The sequence below is a fragment of the Solea solea genome, chromosome 11, assembly GCF_958295425.1.
Source record: "Solea solea chromosome 11, fSolSol10.1, whole genome shotgun sequence".
Lineage (NCBI taxonomy): Eukaryota > Metazoa > Chordata > Actinopteri > Pleuronectiformes > Soleidae > Solea > Solea solea.
In genome coordinates, this window is record NC_081144.1 from 4,102,535 (window position 1) to 4,126,950 (window position 24,416).

At 41.5% G+C, this 24,416-nt stretch overlaps 1 protein-coding gene across 1 annotated transcript in view; it reads right to left on the reverse strand.

The window, feature by feature from the left end:
- LOC131469035 (cadherin-4-like) overlaps nt 1-24,416 on the reverse strand; it is a 226,326-nt gene that overhangs the window by 40,746 nt on the left and 161,164 nt on the right. Inside the window, exon 6 of the mRNA XM_058643864.1 lies at nt 1,599-1,754. Coding sequence (XP_058499847.1) covers nt 1,599-1,754 — 156 coding nt within the window. The remainder of the gene's footprint in view (nt 1-1,598; nt 1,755-24,416) is intronic.

A 24,416-nucleotide genomic window follows, 5' to 3' on the forward strand; every position in this document is an offset into this window, starting at 1 on the left:
CACGTCGGGAACTCATATTTACCATAATTCCGATGAAACGCGTGAAGAGAGCATAATTCTACACTGTTGAATGAATCTAACGGACACTTAAATGTTTGAAGGTAATTCAATACAGCGTTACATTTCTCAGACACTGACAGTAGTGTGAAAGGACTTTGTCTCCTCATCGTTCCTGCCTTTGGTTTGTTTCCCAACACTTTACAACAAACACAGAGTTTAACGAGAGCACCCTTTAGAAAGCTTTTATTAACAAATCACCCCAATCGACCGCAGCTTCTCATGAGCATCAATCTGCTCAGCTCCCAATAAAAGATTTGACTTAACATTTCTGCATTTGGATTTGGAAAGAAATCAGATGCAGAGAGTTAAGTGACTAATCCAAATGTAGAGACTCGTGGAAAAACAAGCTCAAACCGAAATGCTATAAATTGGCACTTTATTAAATTTTAAACGCGCTTTGCCTGACTGCTTGACATTTCCATTCTAAAAAAGTGCACACACTGTGCAAACGCAAGAGAGGAAGTGGAGAGCGATGGCGGCTTTATTCAAATGAAGTGGAGCCGTGATGACAGGTGATGGGAAAATTGTTTTAGACCTACACGGTATGCTTCGAGCAAAGACGGCCATGTATGTTACAAGAGGACAGAAACCTTATTACGTTTCAATTTATATTCAGGTTGAGGAAACGGTGGAAGAAGAAGGAGTGTTCATTCATCATCTGAGCGGCAGTTTTTTTTTTTTCAGACCGTATTAAAAAAAAGGTAATGTGACTGGCCGTGAAGTCAATGATTAATCATCACATTGTCTGACGCCGTACTTCACTTCATCCAGATGCTTTGCACACATCGTGCCGCCACACCTTATAAAAAAAAAAAAAAAGAGATGCCGCAAATTGGAAATTCCATCATTCATCCTGACATCAAGTGCGATAAAAAAAGTGTAATTGGTCCTCGCGGCGATCAAAGCGCAAGAACGCACGGGGAACGATTTTAGCTCACTGTGATTCAGTGAGTTCATGCTTAATAATGTAGCGCGATATCATTATGTAATGTTTATTGGTCGGGCTTAATTAAATGGTTTGTAAAGCTGATTTGCCCGACCGTAATTTGCTCTCCAACATCTATTATGCAGAACTACACTAATTCCGCTCTGACCCGCTCTCTGTTGTGGGAGTAAAGGAACCGGATGGACGTGTCAAAGGGATAAACACAGCTGTGCGATAACGTTCATGGGCTTCAGCGCAAAGGTCAGAGCTGTTGTGTGTGAATGAGTGAGAGAGACACAGAGAGAGTGTGTGTGTGTGTGTACTCGTGAACCAGTAGAACAGGGGACTTCGGTGTCGTTACACACTCACAAAGAGGGGACTCCACGTTGAACAGGGGACATTTTTCAGGTCCCCTCTTTGTCATGCTTTAAATCAACCTAAAATCATGTCTAAGATGCACTGGTGAATTTTTTTTTAATATTAAGCAAAGTGGGGACTTGGAAGTGTGTGAGTGTTAAAGTTCATACTCAGCAGCGCTCCTGCTGGCTGGAGCAGGGATATTAACACCTCATTCACACACGTGTGTGTGTGCTTGTGTGTGCTGGACACTCACGTGGTACGAAGAGCGATGTTCTCGATCAAGAGGTTTGGTGACAAACATCTTCCCGAGCACCGGGTCGATATTGAACACCTCATTGGGCGGTTGATCTGCTCCCACCCCAGTGATGCTGTACCGGATTGAGATGTCCTGGTCCTGGTCTGAACGAATCTGCATCAAATCAGACGGAGAAACACACAAATCAATCATAATACTTCTATGAGAAAATGCACTCGTACATCGAAACGTGACACAAACACATTGATCTCGTGGCCGATTTGATGTTTTAAGAAGCAGACTGCGAAATACAAAACACAAACGTGGAATCATTTCGACCATAAGCAATGTTTACTTTTATTTTTTTACCGCCACAACCACCGTGTGTACCCAAAAACAGACGCTGCACCTTTAAATCTCTAAATGTGCACTTTTCTACGGGTGTTTTGATAAAAAAAATGTGAGCTAATCTAAAAATGTCATTCAGTGGAAACATGCACAAGCACACACACACGCATGGAAACCAGGCACCCACACATCACTCACATCACAGCTTTGCATTTCTAGGTAGCACATACTCAAGGATTCCATTAGTGCTGCCACAGGGAGCACTATACATTCTGTTTAGGCAGAATTGGAAAGAGAGAAAGTGGAATTCAATATTTCTGCAAGGGAGACCCTGGATCAACATATTTACTGTTCATTTTAACAGTTTGGGACTGATTTATATGGACTTAAAAGGAACTGGGGATACAGACAAATGTGACAATTAAGTAGGTGAGTGAGAATATGATGCAATAAGAGTGTAATAAGATATATTATAATAACATACTGCCAAAATGTTGTTTTTTCGGGGGGGAAAAATAAGCCAGGGGAAATAGGTTTTCAATTTTGGTTCAGCTTTATTTGCCATTAGTCAGGAAATAGAATACTCTACGACTGATTTAGTCTCAAGCATATATTGGAAAATATTGTGAAGGAGTTTTTCCAAATTAGTGGCCAAATAGTCCAAACCCCCTGAAGCATACTATCTCTTTCCGGTAACTACATGACAACCCATGAACATCAGCTGGTGTATGAAAACGATTCAATCATACAACAGTATACGCGGACATGCACGCTACACCGCCTGTCTGTTAAATGACTGTTTCAGTGGAGATCCGGAGTGCACCGGGAGAGGAAGACTGTCCAAAGTTGTCTCCATCTTTCACCACTCTTGGAACCAATTTAGCTCCACTTTTGACACACCAGAAAATCTGCCCTGCTGAGAGAACTGCTGCAGCGATGAACAAGGACAAGATAAGGACATACACTATTAGACAGGTGTCACCCCGACTCTTCCTACTGGTGGAACCATAAAAAAAGAGAGAAGAAAAACTGTCACCGTCACAACACTGCCATTATGACAATTCTCCTTCTGTTGTCTTAACATCACCATCAGCTCCCTCTCTTAGACGCGCACTGTCAAGGTGTGTCTTAATAATCAAACAAGAACAATCACTTATAGACACTTCAGCTGTGAGAATGCAAAGAGAAGCTGTCACAACAGCTCACTAATGCTATTTGTGCTTGTCTCTATGTTTGTGTTTTCTTTGGGGAATAGCGGGAGAAGAATGTCAGCGTGCGCCGCACATATCTCTGCAAATTACCGCTGACAACTATGATAATTAACGAGCTGCAGGCATCGACTGCTATTACTTCAAAGAAGATCTACCAGTTAAACACCAACAAACAAACACATATCCAGCTCGCAGCTCTGCTGAACCCCTAATGTTCTGCCATTAGCCTCCTGTACAGGCACAGCAGCGAGAGCGCGGCACGGTGACTCTGTCTGCCGCTCCTGTCGCATTAGAAAACACAAGCCATTTCTTCACATCCGCCTGCCAAACTATCTCCCTTTCTCCCCCCCCCCCCCCTCCTTGTCTCTTCCTTCCTCTACCTCTACCCTCCCTTCTCCTTGCCTCTCATCTTCACTCCTCCCCTTTCCTCTCATCTCCCCACCCACCTCTCTCTTTCTTCGCTTCAGGTCTCTGTGGGGACAGAAGTCATGCATAAGAAATGAAATTACTTCAATCCGTTGGCCCTGGCAGTGGTGTCTAACTCCTCACCAGTTAGGAAGTGATCGCTCTCCATAATTCCATTTGGGTTTTCCCCGCCCCTCAGCTTTCCCACCCATTTCCATGTTGTTCTGGTGGTGGGTGGGTGGGTGGGGGGCAATTCAGTTCAATTTTTCCACAGTCTTTCCGCCATTTAGCCCTCATTCCCACCATGTTCACGTATACATTTTTTCCTCATCCAGTTTCCTCTATTTTTACCAAATATTAATGCATGGCTGCATGTGTACACATTCACTTATGCAAAATGTGGTCAAAACATTTTATTTTTATATACAGGGGTGTCAAACTCATTTTAGTTCAGGGAGCACAATTTGATGTCATGTGGGCCGGACCACTCAAATCATAGCATAATAACCTATAAACAACAAGATCTCCAAGATTTTTCCCTTTGTTTTAAACTTAATGAAGTATCTTTTTCTGAAATGTATTGAGAAAAATGAGTGAAATTTCAACAACATTTTGTCAAACTTAACATTTACATGTGCATAACAACCAGATTGGACCGTTGCGTGGGGCCAGTTCTGGCCCACGGGCTGTATGTTTGACACTGTATTAAAGCACAGCATCAAGTCTATTTGCATACAGAACATGGAATAAAAAGAAACATGATAAATAAACAGAAGGTTTTGCAAACAGAAAAATAAACCACTTCAAATTGTGATTCCATTAAAATGATCATTGAATATACACAGTACGTATATACACTTTTATCACAGGGCAATTCATTTCAGTGCTGAGTAGCTTTCAATGTCATTTTGCCACATTTTTAGCTTCTGAGTGGGAAGTAAGTGGTGAAATCGCATGACATGAACATGGAGAGCTTCTCAACTGCATCACTGCCTTTTATTTCCTGTAATGAAGAGAGGGGACTTCTCTCTGTTCCGCCACTATCTTCAGCTCCATATGCAAAACAGCACATTTCAAAATGTCTCCTCTGGGTGATGAATAATGAAGAAATTCACTCTCAAAATGCCAATAATGATGTCTGTTTCTAGTTTTTCCTTTGGTCCTTTTCCGTTTTTCGACTGTCTCTGATTTCTTTTGTTGATTGTCTTGATAATGTGTGTGTATGCGAGTCTGTGGGGGAAAGAGACTGGACGAGAAGCAACCGAGAGGAACGAGAGAAGGAAACACACAGAGAGAGAGAGAGAGAGAGAATCTCTGTCTGTATCATTTGGCATCAGAAACTCGACACTGTCTAAACGACCTATTTGTCAACAGATCAGAGTAATTCCCGTTGTTACTGACAACTTGTCTCACTTCTTAAGAGGATCTTATCAGTGAGCTTAGCTCCGTTTCCACCTGGCAAAACTAACTCGGGTGATGAACGACCGTGCCACTGGGTCTACGGGGAAACACTGAGACGTGGAAATGGAGCAAAGGGAGGCTCCGTTCTACCGACACAGTCACTGGGGTGCAAAATGATCACTCAAGAATTCATGTTAAATAACACTAACTAAGTACTCAAACCACATGACTGCAATGCATGTCGAGATTAACTCATCGTATGAATAAAATATGTAGTACAGTAGGCAACATACATATATTTTAATCATGTATAATTTAATAATAGACTACATATTAAATATAGTGCTCACTTTATTAGGTACATCTGTTAAACTACTTTTAAATGCATATATCCAATCAACAAACCAAGCAAATTTTGTTTTAAAGTCTTTTGGGATTTGCCTCGACAACCATGTCTAGGCTTTTTACCGTAAATGTGTCCCAAATACGAGGGAAAATATCATGTAAGCATCTGTACTCTGGGTGAATAATGACCATAGAAATGCAACAGTATAACTGAAATAACCACTCCTTGAAACTATAAAGAAGAGCATCAATGAAAACACTTCGATCAGCTCTACGGAGAGATTACAAAGATACTGAGAGATGAAGTTTGAGTTAAGTGCTTTTTACGCATTTGGCACTCGTTCCCACAACATTTACCTTTAAGCTGAATGAATATAATTTTCCCTTTTTCACCGTTCTGCTGGGAGCGTCTGCCCTTTAACATGCAAATATTAATTTTAATTGCCTACACTATGGGCCCAAGGCTGTGCCAAACAGCTGCCACAGCAGTATGAAGTTGGGGGAATAGGTTGAGGTACTTTTGCTTGTGTGTATTTAAGTTCATTTTGCAGGTTGTTTTGATGCAGTTTTTGGAGCCATTTCATACACTCCAATGTTTAGCAGTGGCTCATTTTGTAGAGCACCCCTTACATTGCACTTAGTGCTGTTATGTTCCAACATTGTACTGTTATTACCTTTAAGGCCACATTTAATTCATTTCTAACACATGGGTCCAATTTCTCTTTTTCAGGAGGTAAAGAAAATGTGTATGTCCCGTTTCTCCCATTCTGCCTCCTGTATCGCAGATTCAGGCAGCGCTACTTGGAGTCAGCGTGGCTCATCTCGGCTCGCTCGATTTTCCAGGTGTTTCAAATTGAAAGTGAGGCAACGCTGGCTCTTTCTGCTTTATTAAAACTGCTTTTCTTTGCCTTCGAATTGAAGCTTTTCTTCTGTCCACACAACTCCTGCCATGGCAAATTAGGAAAGAAGGCACTTTACTGTCTGTAAACAAAACAGAGGCAAAATGTTGATGCTGTGAGCTCCAGTACACACAATTGAAAATAGAATTGGCTGCGTTCACTGGCACCATCGCGACAACTACATTCATTATGTTTGTCGGCCTATCCTCCACACTAGAGGGTATGAGAAGTGAAAAAAGAATGTTGGATCTAAACCATGTCACAGACAGAATGTAGATTCAGCAAACCTACGGGAGGAGACTGTAGTTTTATTGGAGTCTACAGAGATTAAAGTGTATCAGTCACATTGATTATCTTATATAATAAATAGTCACCTTTTTTTTTCTTCCTTTTTTTAAAACTTGCCATCCATCCATCCATCCATCCATCAAGCTTATGCTCAAAAGCTGTCATAAAACATTTCACTCTGGATTATTAAAATCAAACATCCCAATGTCGTCATGGATACGGTACATTAAAGAGAAAAGAGACGCTGACCACTGACAACTCACAGCAAAAAACGTCATCTAACATTAAAAGACCAATAAATATGGTGTGTGACACAGTGTCTATAGTGGACTACACTGTTAAGTGTATGGAACAGTTACAATAAGGCATAAATAATACTTAGTCGGGTTTAGAACATGATTTGTTGACCTATGACCTATAATCTATCCATATCCATCAACCTAATAGCTCTTTACACGCCCCGATTTTACTTCCTCATAAATTCTGTGGCTGACATTAAATTGTAACTACAAGTTGCTTCTACAGAGAACCTTTGCGTGACTTTTTAAAGGACAGTCTCTTAAAATCAATGCATTGTGCGTCACATGTAGTACAAAAAAACAGTGTCTATATAAAGTACAGAAACAGATTTGAACCGGGATCTTTTCTTACTGTAAGGCACCAGAGGCTCCTACACCACGCTGTCCACTTGATTTTTTCCGCACCACAGTTTAAGTCTAAGTGAAGTCACTCATGATTTATTCACTTCCCCAAATTTGCATTTAGCAGCGAAACACTGACGCAGCAGATACAGCTGTCTCTGGTGCTCAGCGAGTTCAAAGTCTGAGGATGTTTCTGTTGTTGCACTCAGCTGGTGTCACAATGGCTCTTTTATTTTTTTATCAAGAAGCAATTTAAATCGCAGTTAGAGCGGAAACATATGCCTCATAGACAAAAGCGCCGAGCGATAATATCTACAGACCGTCTTGTGATGGGATCACACAGCTGCCGCGCCCACCGCCACGTTGTTGTCCCAACCTAAAGGTGAACTCAGAACATTATGACACGAATAAAACAATGGGTGGGAATGGGTAGGGGAAAAAAAACCCAAAAACATCTGGTCAAACTGCTTATCTAGTGGTGACAATTTGGAGTCATGTCCTCAGGATTTGGCACGCGTACTTCTCATTACCGTACACTCCACAGCACCCCACCCCCCCCGCGCGATCCTCGCGTGGAGGATAAAGCCGTAGGAGTAGAAGACGGATGGATAGAAAAGCAGAGAAATACAGCTTTGCGCCCATATACTTGTCATTACGGTAGAACCTCTGGACTTCCACGGAACGACCGTCCAATCACAGACGTCAGCTTCTCAGCGCCATAATTCCTAAACGGTTGAATAACTGCCAGATATCGAAATTGAAAGTCATCTTGGGGGAAAAGGGGAAGAAGCACTCACTTTTTTGACAATTCTACAGCCATAATATCTAAATAAATGTCATGATTTGACTCCAATTTCCTGAAAAACACGGTTACCACATAACATAAAATAGAAGACATATCAGATATGGCGCAAATGTGTCAGACATTGGTTTTAACGTGGAAATAAATGAGCTTCATGTTAATGGTCGTGCCAGAGAATGGTGCACTTTAGAAACACGGTTCAATACCATGTCTCTAAATCATTTTGCATTAAGCTGAATAAAAACCTAGATCTCTAAAACATTAAATGGAAGGTGTTCTTTCAGCTCGACTCGTCACAGAGTTCTCTGCATTATATTTTTTTATACACCTTGAAATGGTTGGCAGGCTGCCTCTGTGCGGAAGACACCAAGGATTTATAGATGAATGAAAATCATTTTTACTGCACACGGTTCAACAAAAAAATAAAACAAAGCACATGGCAGGAGGATACGACTATACATATATCTATGTATCTGGCATCCTTATACATTTATGTATGAATACGGTTAACACAACACAAACAAACCCCACTATCTTGAGGTGGAGAGAAAAAAAATGTGACTCAAAGATGCTTCGAGTAAGTGAGTTCCAGAGAAAAGGCTTGAAGGAAAAATGATCAATATCTGCACACAGGAAAACACAACTCCCACACAAACACACAGAGGCCACACGCGTGAGTTAGGGGCGGAGACGTGTGACCGGAGAATGACACTGATGCCAGCGAGGAGTTTGTCACTTTCAGACGGCACAGCGAGAGCCAGCGAGCGAGCGAGCGCCTAAAGAGGTGAAAGCCGGGCATTTTGCAGCCAAACACGGAGGCATCGTTTCTCCAAACCAAACGCAGACAAACCAACGAGAGACGCTGCCTGTTCTTTCAGCAGTGAAGCCAAACTGCTGTCGGCTAACAGGTCACAAACCCTCAAGAGGAAAACACTACAAGAGAAAGCTTTTTAGGTGGCATTACTTATCTCACACACAGTCCATCTGTCAAATGCTCTCCGCTGTAAACACAAAGACACCTTGTATGTTTTGCTGTGAGTCAGTAAAGGTGCTTGCATTAAGAGCTTTCCTGTGGCCTTTCAAAGGTAAAGAATGTTGCTCAGACTTTAATGTTGTGCACTGTATCTCTTCAAAAAGGAATTGTGGGATTGATGTTGACTTATCGGAGCGTATGAATGTGTGGGGCTTTTCAAAGGTGCTCTTACTTACTCACTTATGTACTTACATAAAACATAAAGCACTCGTTGCATCACATCTCGTATTAATTAGCTGGTGAGGAATGCACAGTCTGCGCGAACAGATGTACACGCTCTGTATTTAAGAATAATGGCATGTGACTGTGTCTCTTTTAAGTCGAATGAATATGAAAATGTTTATGAACAATGAACATTGGGGCCAGATGTAGACACAGGCATGGGGGAAATGTCCCAACTGATCATTCTGCTGCTAAATTAAAAACATAACTGAGAAGTGCTTGGTGCATTATTAGCTTATAGATAAAACAGTACATGTTTTTCTCTGGGAGTAGTTTGGCAGTAAGGGACCAAGGAAATGTAAAAACCATCCTCCCTAGAAAATAAAAGGTGAGTTTGTCACTGAGATACATGGAAATAAAGGATTTCAAACACCTAAGTCACAAAATGACACATTTAAATTTGCTGGTGGAGGCAGCGGTGGTTAAAGAAAAATACTTCTCAACTGATTCTGGCGAGGAGAGTGACGCAAGCTTCAATTTACCGTTGAAAAATGCCGTCTATAGCAGCGAGACAAAGCAGTACACGGTTCTTTTTCATCAGCGTACTGCGTCTGCGTTTCCTACTTCATCTGCCATGAGCCGAAGAATAACACCTTGAACGTCGACAGGGTTCGTTTACTCCACTCTCATATCAACGCGAACATATAGTCAGCGACGACAGATAATGCAGTGTAAAAAAAATCAAGTTACATCGCAGAACCACATAAAAATAAGACATAAAACAGATCATAAAGGGTAGTGACATAATCTATACATCAGAAATGATATATGTGGATGATAACATAAACTTAACACGTACACTTAAAGCTATAGTGCAACACTTTTAGATACAAACAAATGTCCATTACATTCCAGAGCCCTCTAATAGGCTTGAGAAGTGAATGTTCTGCTCAAAAACCAGGTGGTTCAGCAGTTTGCACCTGCACCTGCACCTGCCCCTGCACCTGCACCTGCACCTGCACCTGCCACGTCACACTCTCGCTGACACAGCCACCGGGGCACACCGCACAGGGCTTTACTGTTCCAAACCCCACTGTACTGTAAGTTCAGGGGGCACGCTCAGTGTGAGGTGTGCACAAGACACTGGATATATCACACACTTCAAATAATATGAACTACTATACCTTTCAGGCTAATTAGTAAGTATAGCACAGTAAGACACAAACAAATAAGCCTGCTTAACATCTGTGTAGTACCGATGTCAGCATTTACCTCAAAGCACCGCTGTGCCTAAGAAGCCTCACGACGGACTTCTGAGGTGATTACTCACGTCAAAGCCTCTTCTTTCTCCTCTTTTGGGTTCACCAACAACAAATTTATGTTCTGCAGTATATTAAACGGCTGGAACTGCGATGGCCGAACCTCATTGTGTCCTCAACGGTGTCTGCAGTCACCTCTATTGTGTTTTCGATATAAACAAACACTTGATTTAGTTGTTTTTGAGTCCTTTTTTTTTGTCTGATAAATCGTCCGGCAGGAATAACAACTTTTACGGTGGCTCATAAACGCTGTGCGGCAACATTAATCTTAGAGCACTATTGTATGATTGCGAAAATTGAAAAAAATAAAATAAAAATAAATATATATATACAGTAGTTTTGACAAAAATGTAATTATAAACGCATGATAAAAAAGAAGCTTTTAAACTGTTGCCGAGCGAACATGCTTTACATCATTACACTTTGAATGTGACATGATTTAGATTTTAAAGTGAACTCATTTTTTAAAATGTATCCATCTTAATGTACGTTATGGGCTAAATGAGAGCTGGAAGTGATGCTGATGAGATTACAGAAGATAATCCACACAGTGGAACATTAGCGAGAATAACGTCCTAAGGTAAGTTAAGCAGTGATTATTGCAGTGTTACAGGAGTCTGGTGTTTAATAGTGCAATCTTATGGCAAATTAGAGGTGCTGTTCTCCCCGGAGGTAACAATGAAATGATTTGCCCTATATGCACTCCCTTATTCTAGGCAGGGAGAATGAAAATAAGGCAGCTATTGAAGAGGAGTCCCACCCCTTGGCTTTGGCTTGGCAGTGAGAAGGTGTGAGGCTGCCATGTCACAATTACCCCTGACTTCCTCGCACTTTCTGTCTTTTGTGAGGTGATTGATTAAATTGTGAAATCGGGAGTGTGATGGATGCATGAATGACTAATCCAAGTCGCTCCCTCAGGCTTTTGAAAAAGGACAACATCAAGGACCCGATGGTATTCCCCTCTTCCACCCTCGTACCCTCATCCCCAGGAAGCTCAATCTGGGTAATTAGAGTGAAGAGTGTTGGAGATTTGTAAAGGACAGAGAAGTTGGGTGAGAAAGAGAAAGTGTCACAAAATCTGCTGTGACAGCAATTTTCCTCGCCATTTACCCGACCAGCCAAACTACATACACACACACACACACACACACACACAATATTTTGCAACGTCCGCCTGTCACACGCCACCATCTCCTTCCACCCTCTCGCTCTTTTTTTCTCCTCACTTTCTAAAACCATCAGGCTGCAGTGGAGATGAGAAATGCAGACGAGAGGGAAAATGAAGGGAAGAAAAAAGAAAGATGAGAGCAAAAAATGAAAAAAAAGTGGCTGTGAATTCACTGCATCAGCAGACACTCTGCAGCAGAGCACGAGCTTTTTGGATGGAAACCTGGAAACAGGAAGTGCGGCGGGGCGGCCAGGAGTTGTTTGACTGGACATCCGTTTGGCAGGATGGATCTACAGTATAGCGCAAAAAAAGAAGATAGAGTTTTATTCCCAATTCACCAGACACGTGACCTTTGTGGGATCCTGTTCCACCGGAGGGGAAAAAAAAACTAAAAACTACCCTGCACTGTCTGTAGTCAGAGAAACATCCAGTTACATCATTGTTGGGAGACACATTCGCAGTGGACACAGCTGAAGGGCTGTTTGGAAAGAAAGGCATACAGTGCATCCCCTCCCAGCCTGCAGGGACAAACACTTTGGAAGCATTGCGAGGTAAACAGATGTCTAAGGACCCAGATGTGAGTGCAAAGGCGAAGGAGGAAAGGTGCTGTTGGTGGAGGCGGGCGCAGTATGCACGTTTGATGTTGACTGGAAGCCTGACAAAATGGGCTGCTCCCTGCCAAGCCTGTCCCTGCCAAGCACAGGCAGAAACTGAAGAGGGGCTGGACCTTGCCATGCTGCTGCTGGCTGTTTTAAAAAGTTGCACACACACACATATGTGCACACACACCAGCACGAACACACACATGTACATGCGCATACGCACACACACACTCACACACAGACCCACTGCCGCCTCTAAGTGTGTGTCAGAATGTTTCCCAGGATGTTCTGGCTCCCACTAACCAAGCGAGGGATTCAGCTTGGCAAACTCCACCTCAGCAAGAGTCCAGCTGTCATTTTGACAAATGAACCTTGGAAGAGTGAGGCGGTGTGTGTGTGCATGTGTGTGTGTGTGTGCATGTGTGTGTGTGTTTGTGCAGCCCAGCCATGCATGTGTGTCTGCGGATACAAGCCTGTGTAATTTCTGCTGGATCATAAGCATATGTGTTATAAGAATGACATACAGATGGTCGATGTACATGTGTTTTGTGTGTGTTTTTAGAGGCAGCAGATTTGCCATTTGATCCATACAGATCAGGAAAAAGATCTGAATTTTCAATTTTGAAACGGTTCATTCCTTTGTCTGGTTCTGGAAGTCATCAAGAAAACATTACTGAAAAATCAGAAAAATCCCCTGCCTGCTCAAACCACTTGGCTTATTTTAAAGTGACACATTCAGAAAGCAGGACAAATCACCTCACATAAAGAAATGTTTTGCGCAGCCTCAGATGAACCGTAGACTAATCCCCTGTATACCGCAATGCCAGGTGCTGTGCAAAGAGCTATGCATCACTGTGGTTTTATTAACAGTGTGGGGTGTTAAAGCTTTTATAGAACATTAGTAGGAAATGTTCTTTTCTACTGAAAACGAAGAGCCAATAAAAATGTGTGAAGCAGCATAGGGGAATATTGGTGGGGGATGTCTTTCACTTACACATGAGTAGCAATAAGAAGTCCACATAAATAATACACTCATTTAAAAAAATACTGACAGCTCTTAATTTGGTGCTTTATTGTTTATCGTTGTCGTGTTGTGAGCCTAATAGTTTTAGGTTTGTTTGGACTTCACTTCCAAACTTTACCTAGTTATAGTCTCTGACACGATGCATTTGTTTTCCTTAGCGTCCATTCTGTCGCATCTGTCATTTCCACGGGAGCAGAGTCAAACACTGTTTGCGTTCCGCTCTTAGTCAACACCTGTGATTGCTGGCATGAATCCAGGCGGCATCCATTCGGGTACAGTGGGCGCGCACGTGATGCTGCTCGACAGGGAGTTGATTCTCTCCTTTGCTGTTGTTTGCTAAGTTCTAAAAACGAGATTCAACAATTGTGGGAAAAGAACAGGGATTTGAAAGTGAAAGTATATTTTTTAATGGAGCTTTTCATTCGTAGCAAGTAGGCAAGCTGTGGCCAAAAAAAAAACCCAAACCAGTGCATTTCTGCTGGTCCAGACTAAAATGAAGCCAGTTGTGTTTTCAAGCTTCCTAAAATGCTGTGGTAATGTGGACAGTCAGAGTATTAGGAGCAGAATGCAGGCATGCAGAGCCAATATGACATTCAGCGTCGGTATACACTGGTCACAATCACTGGATCACATAAAAGAAGGAGAAAAGAACTCCTAAAACTCTAAATGTGACATACATGGTTCACAAAGCACAGCCTGTGAAGACAGACATGCAGTCATGTGACCAGAATGTCAGTTAGACATGTCTGCCACACTGCACTGAACATCAGCTGCATATGTATTGGTACTCAAGGATGTGATATTGGTATCGAACCATCTTGAGGAGGTTTAAATTCCATACAGCTTTCACCATACGCCATGCCTGCCGAGCACGAATGCAAAAAGAAATAATCAAATACACGTCTCCTACCAGTGCTGCACTGCTTGTGTCCAATGTTTGTCTGCGCTAGTGCATGTGGGAGTGAGCGTGTTGAGGTTCGTTCGGCAATATATAAAAACACAATCATTTTTTCTTACATGAATAGATTCTGAACGAGGCCTTTCATTGTACACGACACAGTAAACGGGATCAGATTATTCTGGTGCAGGCCTCATTTTTGATTTGCCTCACATTTTACCTCCAGGAATGAAAGAACCAAAGAGGTGGAAAGAGAGGGAAAAAAAAAATAGAAGCACATTAAAGCCAGATTAGAATTTACATCACATGACTTGCATTCAAGTGCTTCAATTCAATCTCACGCCCTAAGACTTTCACCCCCAAAATGACTCTTTTCTTCCATTTTCTCTGTAACGCTCCTGCCCTTGCATTGAATCACATTGTATTTTTTTAAAGTCTTGTCTCTCAGGGCAAACATGAAGACATTAGTGGCAAGGTGGGAGGACAGGATCACCTGGCGGGGCGACAGCAATATCTGCGTGTCTTCTCCGTCTGGTTGATCTACTTTAGTTTTGTCCTGCCGTCTGTCTGACTGCCAACTTGTCCGTCAACCCGTCCTTTCTGTTTGACCGACCTTGTCTCATACCGCCAACAATCACTGCCACCCACAGCCCCTCACTTCATCACCGGTCCCCACTTCCCCGAGTCCCCGTCCGAAAATCTTTCTTCCAATTTCACTGCACATTATTTTTTCATGTCTACAGAGGAATAGATTCTTGGCTCTCCTTCATACTGATCCACAGGGTCGCTGAGGCCAACCTCCAGGGGACCAGACAGAGGCTGTTTGTTAAGCTGTTATTTATCTCCTTCATAAAGTCCTCCTCATCTCCTATTAAGGAGCCCAGAACTGTTGCCCTTGACTCACACATAACTCTTGTGTCTTTTGGTGAGATGATTTACTGTTTAATTTAACACCAACTGAACCCAGGAGGGAAGCCGCCTGATGCTGCCTGATGTCATATCAGAGAGGGATGTGTTGAGGGGGGGATTTGTGAACGTGAATGTGTGAATGTGCGTGTGTATGAGTGAGTGGGTGTTTAAGGCAAGTTTTTTTTTGTTGTTGTTTATTTTGTTACTCTAAAGCCTAAGTAGCTCCGGGCCTGCTTGTAAGCAGCAAGGCCACATTTTTTTTCCCTCTCTTGATAAAGAAACCTAAAGAGCCCCATCCACGACATGGGAAATACTAATACGTTCCCATGCAATACTAATTCATAACCACGAAATAGGCAAAATGTGTGCATGAAATACTAATTCGCTCCCATGAAATAGGTAAAACGTGAGAACAAAATACTAATTAGTTCCCACGAAATAGGTAAAACGTGACCACAAAATAGGTAAAACGTGTGTAAGAAATACTAATTCGTTCCCACAAAATACTACTTCATTCCCACGAAATAGATAAAATGTGTGAAGGAAATACTAATTTGTTCAGACAAAATACTAATTTGTTCCCACGAAATAGGTAAAACGTCCCTGTGTGTGTGTGTGTGTGTGGGATTTCTCCTGGTTCTCCAGTTTCTTCCCACAGACCAAAAACATGCAATATGGGGATTAGGCAAATTGGACGGTCAACCTATGGAATGCCTACACACCTGTGGTTGACCATAGGTGTGAATGTGAGAGTGGATGGTTGTTTGTCTCTATGAGGTCCTGTGATGGACTGAGACCTGATCTGTTAAGGGTGTGACCCTGCCTATCGCCCCATGTCAGCTGAGACTGGCACAGTGCCCCCCGCGACCATCATGTGGAGGATAAAGCAGTAGGGTTAGCGCTATTTTCTCCCATGTCATATATGGGGCTCCGTAGAAACCGCAGTATGCCAGATAGATGAACATTTTAACCAAGACTTCACGCAACTAATTTAAGAAAAAAGAAAACAAGATATTAAACAGTGAAAATTACATTTCAGTCTCACTTCCCTGAACATGTGAGGAAACAAAGGCCAAACACTGTTGACTAATATATGTAGTAACAATTTATTTTTCTCATCAATACCAGGAGATTAGGAGACTCCATTTCCTGAGCCTGATAAGATGTAATTATATTGACCTTGCTAATTTCATTAGAGTAAAGGAAATGCAGTTCATGAATGATTTGTTATTTGCCAAGACAAGGGTGTGGCTCTTTGGAAAATGGCAGATGCTTAAAAGGGGAAACCAAGAGTCAGGATTAATACAGAAATGGAACTGTCAAAGAAAAGAATGAAAAGCTATCCCCTTCATAATTCATGAATGCCCTTGATCACCTCCTTGCGTGAGATATTAATGTTCCCTCAGATGCTCACCTCTTATCTTAAATACCTGAGTCGAACACTATTCAGAAAATTGTCAAATGTTTTATTAATTATCTGACCTGTCAAAAACCGACAGAAGCGCTCTATGCTTCACCGTCACAAAGACTCAATTAGATGGAGTAACATAGTAAAGCACTCTCAACTTCATCCCACCAGCTATTCAGCCTTTATCCCAGTTTTTACAAGAACTGGAATCTTTTGGAAAAAGAAATCAATGAGTAGTCAGTACACGTGAATACTTCTTTTTTCTTTACACTTGAGAGCTCTAACGCAGGACCAAAGCAGGTCATAAATGAGCTTTTTTTTATGAGGTTATTTTTACTCCACAAAACCACTACACTCGTCAATATCTGTTATAAAATTCATGGCATTAAATGCAATAGTTGTAATACTATATTAGACAACCATTCCGCCATCATTCATTGAAAACAGATCTTTGTTTCAGCTGTTGTTGCTTTTTAACATGCTTTATAACCCTGAGAACACAGAGGGTTTTGGCTGCTTTTTTCCATTCCTATGTTTAAACGTACGTTATATACAGAGGCTATAAGATGATGGATGGAACACAACTATATAAACCATCTATATAAACACACCTGAGCAAAAAAGTACTCAATAGGTGTAAAATTGGATTGAATTTGTGAAATTTGGAAATATGTCAAAATTGACTTCTGCACAATTATTGTTACTTTATATCACTACTAAAAATGTGATTAATAATTAATAATCATGACTTTAACAAAAAACCAAAACATTTTTGTGACTTATATGGATTATTCTCACGGCAAATTACCATGGGTGCACCTGCGGCATAGATCCATGCCGCATTAGCACTAAGGGATAAATAAAGTTGGATTGGATTCATTACTTTTTATCAGTGGGAGGAGCGGGGTGTAGTGGAAAAAAGGACAGTGGGGATATCAATCTCAAACGGTTTGTTTCTAATTTACAACACTAAGTGCAACAACAAATATGTCGACACACTACATTTAACATCCTTTCAACATGGCATAAACTGTTGATTCAGTTGACCACCCTTCCTCTCTACGCCAACAAACACCAATCTATAAATCAAAACAGCTCAAGGTCACAAATGTTGCGAGTCTCTCCCGACAGGAACCGAAAGACCAATCTCAAAATATCAGAGACTTTCCAGTTTGTTCTCCTTTGCATGGTTTCCAAGGTGATGGACAAGAGAGAGTGATGAGGCAGTTATTTACACGTTTGTTTCCACGTTTAACTGCACTTCAAAACCTGCTGGATGTGCTAAAAAATGTAGAGCTGTAAGAAACCCCCGGGGTAATACCAGTTATTGAGTAAATGTGACCAGCCACCAGAAAACCAGCACACGTTTCGTATTTTGCAGAATATGCAAGTTGAAATCCTGAAGAAGCCACTCCATGCTTCAAAAAGCAGTATTAAAGGTGGCATCGAATGCAGGTATAGCACTTATATGTTAGTTATGGAGGTCTACTTGCATATATTAACTTGTTTTCATGGTTAAAAACCTCCTAGTCGCTGCAAACAAGCCGATCAAAATATCTCCTCACTGACGTTCTCGTCAGCTGCGCTGTTTCAGACCAAAATCACACCCCCAGAACGTGGACTGTGTTGTGATTGGCCAGCCAACGAGAGCTTTCGCACTGTCCTGTGATTGGCCAGGGACCTGGAAGTGACGTAATTAGTAGGCCAGCTCTCAGATACACAGCTCCCCCTCTGGCACGATGGATGCTCTGCATCTCAGCAGCTACAACGAGAGTAGTTCTTCTTCTTCTGCGGTTGAATGTACGCAACCGGATGTGCCCGGACTAGTGTCCGCACCAGGAGGCGCTACGGTGGTGAGAGGAGTGGTGAGGTTTTCTGATGACATCATCAGCATAGGGAAGTGCCGATCCCAGGAAAACAATACAACACTATTTTCTCAGCAGTGGCTGAACTGTTTGTTCTGAAACTTTAGGGTTTCATAAACGAGGTAATGACGCAGATACACACACAAACTTCCGGTCTATGTCGCCTTTAAGGGTTCTTAAAACCATACACTTTGTACTGTACTGAGTTTCGTTGGCTATTCAAGTGATTTTGTTCTTTTTTTTTTGGCCGATCAGCTGCACGCCAAAGAGGTACCACATGGCTACTTTACATGCAGCTGCCCGTGCATATAAAGTAGGCTAGTAACTGTTACTGCTAGTTCTAGAAGCTGCGTGCGTTTGCATCACTGAATGAAGATGGAGCAGGAAAAATGCATCGCAGAACTAAATTGTGGCTGTTACAGCGCATATAACACAGCGCCTCACTTCTGATTCTTTTTGATTGATCTTCAGGTGGCTTCCTTCACTCCTCTTTCAAAGGATCCATGTTAACCTGGGGTAACCATCACTCAACAGAGGAGGTGGACCTTAGACACAAACTATCAGCCACCTACAATGCTGGGCTGAGCTCTCTTCCAAAAAGAATCGACAAGCAAACACAGAACGACAACAGTGAAGTCCAACACCTACACAACAGAAGACCGGTGACCCCCTAACAACCTTGTCTCAGGTGAAACCCATAACCTGAAACTAGGAGGGGTGGACGATCTGCATCGTTCAACTTCATAAATCTAGACCGGTATCAGCCTCAGAGGTTAAATAACTGGTTCTTCTCACTAGATAGTCAGGACTGAAGAAGCCTCTTCTCAAGCAAGTCCAGGCGCCCACAGCGAACTACTGAAGAAGATCATGACCTGGATGACTGAGAACCTTCACCGACACTTCCGATTCTGAACCAGAAATAGAAGTAATGGTATGAGGGTTATTAATCTCATGTTAATCTGAATGACGACAGACTAATAGTGCAGCTATAGAGCAGTGCAGCGAGCACGGTTGGCCAGCGGATCTAGAACGTCTGCTGGAATAAAAGTCAAGGGAAACCAAGCAAAAAAAAAAAGGAGCGTAAAGTGGCCGAGGCATGTTTTCTAAAGCGAATAAAGCGCTGACATGACTGTTTGTGCTCTCTCTCCCCATCCATTTTTTTTCCACCCCCTTCATACTTAACAGTAGGTCCACCCAGTCCTCAAAGAAGTTTATTTTGTCTTTTATTTACTGCCCTTGCTAGTGTGAAGCGAGCGCATGTATGTTGCGGATGTTTCGCCTGCCAAGAGAGAGAGGACTTTGGCAGCGCACAAGAACCTCGAAAGAATGCGAGGAAAAAAAAAACCCACCCAAAACATCGCCCCAAACCAAAATACGCCTGAACACATACACAGCAGTGCACATCCAGCACAGTTTATGTTTGATAGACTTAGTGTATCCACACAGTTAAGTGTTATAACAGCAATGATTTTTTCTTTTTTTTAAGTTGCAGCTCAACATTCATGAAACGTTCCATATGGGCAGCGGAGTGGTTTCCCACTGACCGAGCTCTGGATTGGACCGTGAGCCTTAAATACTCACATCCCTTGGTTTCACCATCCTGCGGTTTCTCTGGTGGACGAGGTTAAAAAAAAACAAAACACACACTCATAAACACACACACACACACACATAAAATGGAGTCCTATTTTCTCTTCTTTGTTCAGGGATAAAGCAGAAATGTGACCAAACAATGAGCACGTACACAGGCAACAATGCAGCACATGCGCTTTACAGATCCTTTGTTTGTCGCCTGTGTAGGACAAGTCGTTTCTCTCTGTGCCTGTGTGTGCATATGCAAGTTTGTTTGTCATACGTGTGTGTGTGTGTGTGTTTGTTTGTGTCTCAGCAAGAGTAAGTGGAGAGGATGAAGGGGGCAGACTGGAGCTGCGGTGCTGGGGTGGGCAGATGCCAGAAGGCTTCATTAGACTCAAAGGAAGAGGCTGTGAACGACATTTCTGCGGGAGACACGTCTGTAATCCCAGTGTAGCCCTGCATTCCCCTCTCTTGCTCCCTTCTTTTCTCTTCTTCTCCCTAAATCATACTCTTTGTCCCGCCCACAAATTCATCTCCAGCTCACATGTGCAATTATTTATATATTTATTTTTATTTTGTCAGTCTTTTCGGGTGTTTTTTTGTTGACGCCGTGTCTGTCAGCGAAGCGGAGCAGTCGTTAATCACCAGTAAACATACGCAGAGGAGAAAGCAGACACTCCCGAGGGGCGAGTTCTCACATTCTGCTCAAAAAAAAAAGAAAAAAGAAGAAGCTTTCTGCAATGTTCATGCTCAATGGAGAAAGATTTAAATATGGGAGCACAGGTGTTGCAGAAAGTACAATAAACACAACCAGATGCACAGCAACAAATACCGTAACGGATACTTTTTTGAAAAAAAGAATTTTGCGCTCCGCTTAACTTGCTGCCTCCAACGCTTCTAGAAGGAAATAAATACCTTCTACACATTATAGGAACAAATGGCTTGTCGATAAAAGTGCAGGGTATCAAATAGAATTCTTTCTCTTCATATCGGTCAATAAAGAGCTTAGAGACAAGTACCCATTTATTTGGCTTATTGCTCTCACTGCTGCTGTGTCACACTATGGTATTCCCGTCGATATAATGTCCTGTGATTATTGAAGAAAGCCGCTGCACTTTATTGAAATATCTGGCCTCTCACACTCAAGAACAGCCAAAAGGCAAAAGAGAAATTCCTCTAAAGAGATACTGTCCAATGAAACACTAAAGCTGAAATTGCAGTGCTTTCCACATCCCTTTTTTCAGCTCTTAAAATAAATGTGCTTTTTTAAAAAAAAAAAAAAAGAAATGTTTTTACTCTAAATAATATCTTTCTTAGACAACACTAAAGTAGCATTATACGAAGAAGGAAAGGAAAATGGAACAAGGGGACGGTTAGAAAATTGATGGTGAGAAAGAAGAGAGTAAAAGTTGCCGGGAAATAGCTGTAGATGTTTAACACAAACATCGGCTATTACAATGTGACGGAAATGGAAATATAAGTGTAGTTTATTCACTTTCTCAGAAGTTAAGAGAGAACAACTGATGTTTTCTTTATAAACATGTCCATTAGATATAACATTAGAAAGCAGTCTGAAGCAGGGGTGTCAAACTACTCATTTTAGTTCAGGGGTCACAAACAGCACAATTTGACCCCAGAAATAATAGCATCATAACCTATAAACAACAAGAACTCCAAATCTTTCCCTTTGTTTTACATTTTGAATGAAGTATCTTTTCACAAAACATATTAGGAACAACTTGAAGTTGAATATTTTTTTACTAAGCCTGTTTACTATGCACACACGTGGATTACAACTTCTAGCCACAAGTATCTGGAACTGAAAAATATAGTATTTTCACCTTTTTTTCATCCTGCGGACCGGATTTGACCCTCCGGAGGACAGATTCTACGTTTGTCACTCCTGGTCTAAAGCTCACTTTTGTAATGTTAATTAAGAAGAAAGATATAACGTGTTAAACAGAGAGCTTTTTGGTAGATTGGTTTATTTATTTAGGTAATAAATCACTGCGTGTCTATACTTGTGTCAGTTGTTAGATTTTGATATTTACTCTTAGTTTAAATGACATTAAAGGGGATAGATGAAAGATTTGTAAGGAGAGTAAAAGACACTGAAGAGTGTTGTTACAGTTTATTGACAACACTTACCCTTCATCTCCACGGACTTGACATTGCCAGATACTTTAAAGATCCTCTCACACATGAACCAAAAGACGAGGAGCTACAATTATACATTTAACTTTTTCCACAACATAAACCTAAACGGACTTTACATGCATGCTGTAAATTCAATTTGAAATTGTGAATATAGTGGCTGTACTGTTGTTTTCACGTTTCCTTAATCTCTGATGACCTGATATCTTGGTCATTTTATGACAGCACCTTGAATAATTACACATTCAAAAGGTATTTAATAGTAATATAGTGATACAAAGATGTTTACCACATCTCTTACTGTGTCGTGTTCTCACAGCTGGTCCAGTGTCATTGAAAAGTGCAACGGCAAAGGTGATTTACAGGACAAACATTTATTCATACTCCATTTTGTTCCCTGGCTAAATAGTCGTTTCATCAGGGTTTTGTTCATTCTTTTTCTTTTTTTCTGCTGATGCTTGTTCTAAAAGGGGGTTAAGGGAGTTGGGTGGTGATGGGGGACGGCTACGTTGAGTCTTTATTTACCCGAGCAAAAGAAATCGATGTGTCTCTGCCGTAGGAGAAGTGTGCGGATCAATGTAAGGTTTCAAAAAGCCTCTGTGAAAAATCAATGTGCCTTACATTGTATTGATGGCTGTTTGGCTGCAGAAGAAAGAGAACGACAAAAAAAACACCTGTTTATTGTGAAAAATGACTCCCTGCACTTTTGGCTTCAGTCTCTCTGCATCTCCTCTTCTCTTTGTTGTCTCTAAAACGATCAACTTGCTCTCTTTGCTATAGAATCACATTTAAACGTATCTATTTATTTTTACTATTTTGTAAAAAGTAATAGTGTTGTAGTGCTGAAATGGATGCTGCTACAGTCAGTTAAACAAATAATAATCATAAAAAAACCACGTTTAATATAAATCTTTGCACGATACGTGGCATGGGAGGATATGAAAATGAACTGTTGGGATTTTTCGTGACCAAAATGCAAAAATGCACCTTTAAATGTTGATTTTTTTTTTTCTTTAGTGCCAATTTTCTGAAAGCTTATGGATTTCTAATAGGCTAACAATCTCATAGGCTATTACCTTTATGACTTCCTAACATCTGTTCAAGGACTACAGATGAAAAATAGGCTAATTTACACACATTTACAGTTATGTTTATTAATATCCATTGTACCCTAACCAATAAAATAAAAAAAAAACCTAATATTACAAGCTACAAGCTAATAAGATACTCAGTCCTACAGTGGTTAGAATCACTCGATAAAGGAAAGGAAAATCTGTTCCATAATTCCTAAATATCACATAATAATATATTGGTATAAATTCAAGATATCAGAAAAAAAGTAGTATCTATTCAAACCTTACTCCCATTACTGGCTAAATGTAGTAATATTAGTATATTAGTAATATTACAAAACAATTGTGTCTAAGGACACATACTGTTGTTTGCTATTGAACATTTTAAAATAGTAATAAATCAGAGTTTTTAAAGCACAGTGTGTTATTTCCGCAAATACACAATACAAAAATACAGAAACAAAACAATTATAGGGGAGTCGAGTGCACGTGTTGTTCCCTGTTGTGACGCTCGTTAATAACACTCAAAGTTCTGTAAAACCTCCGTGGTCATTTCACGATAGCGACGGGGAAAGCAGATGACGTCATTAATAGGAGAACAAAATAATCAATCTGCCTGTTAGAATGAATATAAATACGAATTTCGATTGATGTAAAGAGTCTTGGAAACAGTTTGGCCAAGACTTGAGAAAATACAGCAAAGGTCTTTTTGTTTATTTGACATTTCAATGTATAAATGTTACATATTATATCTTCAAATCTGATTTTCTCCATTGATGATCAATATAAACACAATACGATCATCAAAATAGTATGTTTGTGCCATCTGTGCTGCACACTAACGTTGGTGTGGAGCCGTTATTTCAACGCTGCTATTAATATACAGCAGTCAATAAAACCTCACTGAGGACTCTGACACCGTCTTGGCTTCAGAGAACGGTGGCAGTACAGTTCTGCCAAGACTTTACTGGAGCAGTCAACATTTCCCTCGAGCCATGTCAGGCTGCGAGCTCAGAGGCCAGTCAGCGGGGGCCTCTGTCCTGACATCTGCCTGATCCCGTGCCGGCCTGATCAAAGTGACAGTGCTGCAGACCTGCGGAGATGCAGGTGAGGGCTGCTGTCACCCCGCCTGTCCAACTGACGGCAGCGCGGTCCGGGCAGGGAGAAAAGTGGTGGGAGGGATGGCGAGTAGAGCCGCTGCTTGCATGTCACTCATCGCCGCACCGGATGACAGGACAGCCCATTAGGGACGGAACTGACTTCACAGGCCATTAGTGGGAGGCGCCGTGCAGCCACAGCGCACAGA